Source organism: Oratosquilla oratoria, chromosome 3 (genome assembly GCF_046742065.1).
Source record: "Oratosquilla oratoria isolate Oo_2021 chromosome 3, ASM4674206v1, whole genome shotgun sequence".
Taxonomy (NCBI): Eukaryota; Metazoa; Arthropoda; class Malacostraca; order Stomatopoda; family Squillidae; genus Oratosquilla; species Oratosquilla oratoria.
Genome location: NC_134779.1, coordinates 30,006,903 through 30,013,170, shown reverse-complemented (window position 1 = coordinate 30,013,170; position 6,268 = coordinate 30,006,903). Strand labels below are relative to the sequence as shown.

At 43.1% G+C, this 6,268-nt stretch overlaps 1 protein-coding gene across 1 annotated transcript; it reads right to left on the bottom strand.

Moving 5' to 3' along the window:
* Window positions 1-5,097: 5,097 nt before the first annotated feature.
* On the bottom strand, window positions 5,098-5,982 carry LOC143017428 (uncharacterized). Its single transcript, XM_076172158.1, has 2 exons — window positions 5,974-5,982; window positions 5,098-5,818 (listed from the first exon to the last, which is right to left on the bottom strand). The coding sequence occupies exons 1-2, from the start codon at window positions 5,980-5,982 to the stop codon at window positions 5,438-5,440; spliced, it is 390 nt and encodes a 129-aa protein (XP_076028273.1). The 3' UTR covers window positions 5,098-5,437.
* Window positions 5,983-6,268: the final 286 nt, after the last annotated feature.

The following is a 6,268-nucleotide window of genomic DNA, read 5'->3' as shown; positions in this document are numbered from 1 at the left end:
CTTTGCCCCCGGTGCTGGTGTCGGTGCTGGTGCTGGTCCTGGCTTCGGCCCTGGTGCTGGTGCTGGTGCTGTTGGAGGTGGTTTGGTTGGTGGACATGGGCTTGGTGCTCCCAGTGGCCGATACAGCGCTCCCCACTAGAACACCTTTCAGTAGCTGCGCTTCCCCCACCATCAATCTATCTATTGACTCATCTGTACACCCAATTCTCTATCTATCTCGTACATCTTACAGTCGAGAAGACCAAGAGCTCATCGACCATGACTTGTACACTGCTGAATGAAATAGGTGCTACGTCTACGTCCTTCCGACTAAACACACTCTCAACAGGAAAGTGAAGTTTTGGGGTGTACACTCTCTTCTGTCCATTTATTTGAATTATTTATGTTTTCATCAAACTTGTCAATAGAAAACGGAAGTTATGGGTACACACTCTCTTCTCTCCGTGTATCTTAATTATTTATATTCTAATTAAACGTGTCGCCATATCTTCGTTTATCAGTGTTACTCCTTCTGCTTACCCTATCTGTTTACCTTTTAAAACTTGCCTTGACACATTTTGCAACATCGAAATTCAGCGAATGCCTCTCAAACCTTCTCGCAGTTTGGGAGATTTGGATCTACAGAAGACTTACCGAGTAAGATCAGAGTGTTCTGGAAGTTTCTTGCTCCTCCATTCGACCCCGGTAGGGAGGGCTTTCTCTTCTATTTTGGCTGCTGCCGTGATGGTATCATGTCCGTTTCCGCCGTGCTTTTCCCGTGGTAGCAAAGGAAGGACAGCCTCCTTCGATCAAATAGCTCGAACACCCACACACACACATACACAAGATCAGAGAAATCATTACAATAACAAAATAGTGGCAAAGTGGAAATGAGGAGGAAAACTACAATTTAGTAAGATCATAGAACAGCAAAGAAGAGAAGAAGAAGGTGTGGAAAAGATTATGAAGGTACTTAGAAGTAGAAAAGTTCTAATAAGAAATAACAAAGATGGTAATTATAAATGTATTATCATTATAAAATGGAAAAAATGACCAAAAAGAATATAAAGAATAAAAAAGGAAGAAATTTGTGTAAGTAATCATGGACAATAAGGAAGGTATTCAAGAAGAAATAAAAGTATTTATTGCAAGTATGTACAAAGAGTGGGATGGTAATGAAAGTAAATTTTATATTACAAATTACTGAAAATGAGAGGATTAGCATGGAATGGAAACTAGTAAATAACAAAATATTCAATAATATTTGGGTAAGGAAAAATGCAACAGAGGAAGAAAAAAAACAAGAAGATTGGTAGACGCGAGAGGCCTGAACAAGATAGGACGAAGTTTTATTGTAGAAAAGATCCTGAGACAAAGGAAGAAGAAATAACGATCTCAAAAGATTACAAACAGATTACACTAGTTGAGACTGATTGTCTTCACCAAGATTGGAGATAAATGATTATTTCAAGAAGAAAGACGTAGACATGTGTTTTTTTTAGACCAAGTTAATTGGGAATGTTGAACAAAACAGAAAAAAATGGGAAGGGTGATCATAGCAGTTAAAGGAAGTAAAAGTGGAAGACATAGTAATGGGAGAAGAAAAGGCTGAGCTAATGAATATGAAAATTAAAAGAAAAATAGAAAAAGAAGCTTCACAGTGGCATATATCCCATGAAAAATAAAATGGGATAAAGCAAGCAGAGTATAAAGAATTGACAACGAATACAGATGAACAATTTAAATTTGAAAATGGAAAGGAGCAAAAATGTAAATCTGGTGAGAGACTTTAACTGTGGAGAGATTAAATGGGAGGATTGGAAAACGGGTGGGAATTAGGAATCAACGATATAATGACCCAGTGAGTGAGAGAACCAACAGGGTACAGTGATGAAGAACCCAAGGTGGTTGGAACACTGAAGTTCGCAATAGACAAAAGTGATCATGTCCTTGTATTTATTTTAAGTGTAGGGCAGGCAGAAACAAGAAAAGAATTTTACAGACAAGGAAGAATGGGAAATAATCACATAAAGACTGTTTTAATAAAAGATGCGCAATAACAAGACAAAATAGAGACAAGGTATAAAAAAGGCGGAGAAAGAGAAGATAAAAAAACAAGCCAAAACAAAACAAAAGAACCCGAAACAAATATAGAAGAATTATATCGGGAAAAAAATAATTTTAAAAAGGATGCAATTGGCATGTATAAAATCACTATCCCCTATCCTCACCGTCACGTGCCCGGAAGACTAGTAACGGGAAGTATAAAATTGTTAATGGGAGGAAATTTTTTACATTGACTGAATACATTGTCAACATCAGCCACTGCACCACAGAGAGCACGACAAATACAATATACCACTGGATCATCACACAATTAGACGGTCTATGCAATTAAAATGTTTAGGAGAACGAATACGACGACAGAAAAGTCCCGACGGACGACTGAGGAAAGAACGGTGCGACATCGAAGAAGCAATGACAACAAGAGGATCAATTTTCCAAATTATGAACAAATTGAATAAATAAAATTCAATTATATTTAACAATAAGATAACATGTGTAATAATTGGAGTGTTTGGCGAAGCTTTGTGAAAACGAACGACAACTGACAACATTACAAATCCTAACTGATATCGGATGAGAAAATGGTTAGAAAGGATGAACACCCTCACCTTCACCCATAATCTGGTGTAGTGACTGCTCCACCTCCTCCTCCTCCTCCTCTTGTTATCCAGAGACACAGGAACAGCCTCAGACCAACGCAAAACAGGTAGCCGTGTACGAGGCCTCGGGGACCGTTGCCTTGGACCCGTGGATTCCCGGAAAAAAATAAAATAAAAAATAAGTTGAATAAAACGTTTAAGTGTTGCTCGAAGAAACTGATGTATAAAATTTAGAATTACGACACTTTTTAGTAGATCCGCATTTATCATGACTAATCCTCCATACCGAGTGTCATTGCCAGAGGGAATATTTCATTCATTCCCGTTGCAACCCCACACTCAGCACAGGAGTTGCATCCTATACTGATTAATGTCCTTCACACTGGGTAGCATTTTGACATTAGTTCTGGCTGCCATTGGGTCATCTGGCTCATCTCCATGGCGCTGGTTTGGATGTGTCTTTGTCGTGGTACCACCCTAAACCCTCATGAGGAGGAAGTGGAGGGAGAGGGATGTAAGTGTGTATGTTTTTGGGGAAGGAGAATCGGAAGTGTTGCCATTTGTCTCTATGGCACGCCTTGGTAGCGAAGTCATTAAGCACATGTAGAAGAGAACTACAGGAAAAGTTAGAAGTGAGTAGTGTTTAACGCAGTCATAAATAATCATGTGATCTCATCGGTCTCGTTTGACCATGGTCCCATTTGGATTCCGAAACCACAATGTCTTGCAGTCTGGGAATAGTCTTGAGAGCCCTATGCAACGCTCATTGAATGCTAATCAGAACTACTTCATAACACAGGCTGCAATGCTTTGCCCTTCAGTTATACGATGGTCCAAAAATATGTCTGGCTGTAACTATGTGTTAGATTCTTCAGTGCAACAAGAAATGCAGTAAAATTATACTTTACCTCAGCATAAGTCAATAGATAATTTCTTCCCGAAGGTGAGGAGAACTTTGCAAGCTTCTTCCCTAGGCCTGAAGATGAAGAAAAAATGTTTCCATAGCATGTGGCAGCGTTTGCCCCACATTGAAAGGCTGACTAGCTAACTGATTGACTGACTGACTGATAGACTGGTGTTCTATAATGCCCGTTGTAGTAAAAACTACGAATTTGGGATGTAAAACTCAACACCAATTTACCTTCATAACTACAAGAAAAAAAGAGGATGGTGAGATTAATTTATATTGTGTGGGTTCTCTCAAGAAATGCCTATAACGTTTGCCATGGACAGGCCCTTGAGACAAAGACCCACTTCGACTGCAGCTGCCAGTGAATTACATTGGATTCCATGGGTAAAGAATGCTGATGAGAAACCTTGTGGGTCATGGCAAGGTCGGATGCAAGGAAAAAAGAAGCGCGTGCTTTATTCGCTTCTTCACACTCCTCACCATAGTAAACTATTGACACGGATTCTTATTCCCTATGCAAGTTAGATCTCTGACCTTTGTTCTGTGAGCAAATTAGTCCCGCAGTGTCGTGTCTTGCTTTTGCCATGTCATCTAGGCTGGGGCGAATTCCCCTGAGGAGTTGACCTTCACCTTTTTACGACAGGTCGTCTGTATTCGTTCTAGAATATATTCCTTTTTTCAAGTTTCCCTCCCTTCACCAATCCTCCTAATTTCTCACTTTGCTCTTTCTCCCATTCTTCTCCAAAGGACCATTTATTGAAATTTGGGATTTCACGGTTTTTTTTTTTTCAATTTCCTGATACATGTAATGACATCTCATTAGTATCTGCTTCTGGATTAAAACATACCAAGATACAGTAGTAGGCTGTATATAAACATATCTGGAAATATATATGAGGACGAAGGAAAGCGAACGCAGGTGAGGTCACCAACAAGAACATCAGCACAGACTCGTTGCCGCGGTGACCTTGAATATTCGCTTGAGTGTTCAAGGAGTTGTCTGGCTACACTGTTCCATATACCAAGGAAGAAAAACCAGTTCTTTCCTAAGGCAATTTAAGATGGTTTTTGTTAGGTGACCACCGTATTCTCAAAAGGGAACATATACTGCTCAAGTTCAGTGCCATACTCACGTACATCAATAATATCGAGTTGTTTGGTCCACCTTCAGTAATCACATGCTTTGCGCCACTTCTTCTTTTTTTTTTTTTTTTTTGTCTTACTTTCCTCATGGCACGAGTATATAAGCTCAGGTCAACACCGTTTGTGGCATCATTCCCCATCATGAAGCTCTTGGTGAGTTTACTAGAGAAGCGCTTGTGTGAATGCAGTTACAAAGAATAAGTGTACTCCATTTTGATCAATGTAATAGCTTAGTTTCATTATGCACTCTATCGGAATACTCAATGTAAAAGAAAATCGACAACTGGATTGTTTCAGGTCCTCTCGTCTCTTCTCGCCCTGGCCTTCGCCCGCCCTGACGGTGGCTACGCCCGGCATCACCCGGGTCCGGGAGGCCTCGTCGTCTGCAGCGGCGGACAGCTTCCCAGAGCTGATGGAACTTGTGGACATCCAACCGTCACTCAGAAGGTCTTCGTCTACCGCGCGCCATACACCCCAGTCAAGACACTACCTCCTCCTCCTATTCCTGAACCAGAGCTCATAAGGAACGTCGTCTTAGTCAAAACACCCGAAGCACCTGCTGCTCCTCGTCCTGTTGTTGTTCCTCCTCCTCGGGAGCGCACCGACGTCTACGTCCTTAACAAAAACCTAGGTCCCATTGGGCCCGAAGTTATCCATGTCCCCGCCGGACCCACTCTCGACCCCAACGTCTTCTTTGTCAACTACGACGAAGGTACCAATCCTACCCTTCCTGGTGGCATCAGCCTCCAGTCTGCTTTTGCTGGTGCAGCTGGTGCTGGTGGCGGTGCCCCCGGTCTTGGCGGAGGCGCTGGTGTTGGTCTCGGCGGAGGCGCTGGTGTTGGTCCCGGCTTCGGCCCTGGTGCTGGCGCCGGTCCCGGCTTTGGCGCCGGTGCTGGTGCCGGTCCTGGCTTCGGCCCTGGTGCTGGTGCTGGTGCCGGTCCTGGCTTCGGCCCTGGCTTCGGCCCTGGTGCTGGTGCCGGTCCTGGCTTCGGCTCTGGTGCTGGTGTCGGTCCTGGCTTCGGCCCTGGTGCTGGTGCCGGTCTTGGCGCCGGTCCCAGCTTTGCCCCCGGTGTTGGTGTCGGTGCTGGTGCTGGTCCTGGCTTCGGCCCTGGTGCTGGTGCTGTTGGAGGTGGTTTGGTTGGTGGACATGGGCTTGGTGCTCCCAGTGGCCGATACAGCGCTCCCCACTAGAACACCTTTCAGTAGCTGCGCTTCCCCCACCATCTATCTATCTATTGACTCATCTGTACACCCAAGTCTCTATCTATCTCGTACATCGTACATCTCGTCGAGAAGACCAAGAGCTCATCGAGCATCACCTTTACACTGCTGAATGAAATAGGTGCTACGTCTACGTCCTTCCGACTAAACACACTCTCAACAGGAAAGTGAAGTTTTGGGGTGTACACTCTCTTCTGTCCATTTATTTGAATTATTTATGTTTTCATCAAACTTGTCAATAGAAAACGGAAGTTATGGGTACACACTCTCTTCTCTCCGTGTATCTTAATTATTTATATTCTAATTAAACGTGTCGCCATATCTTCGTTTATCAGTGTTACTCCTTCTG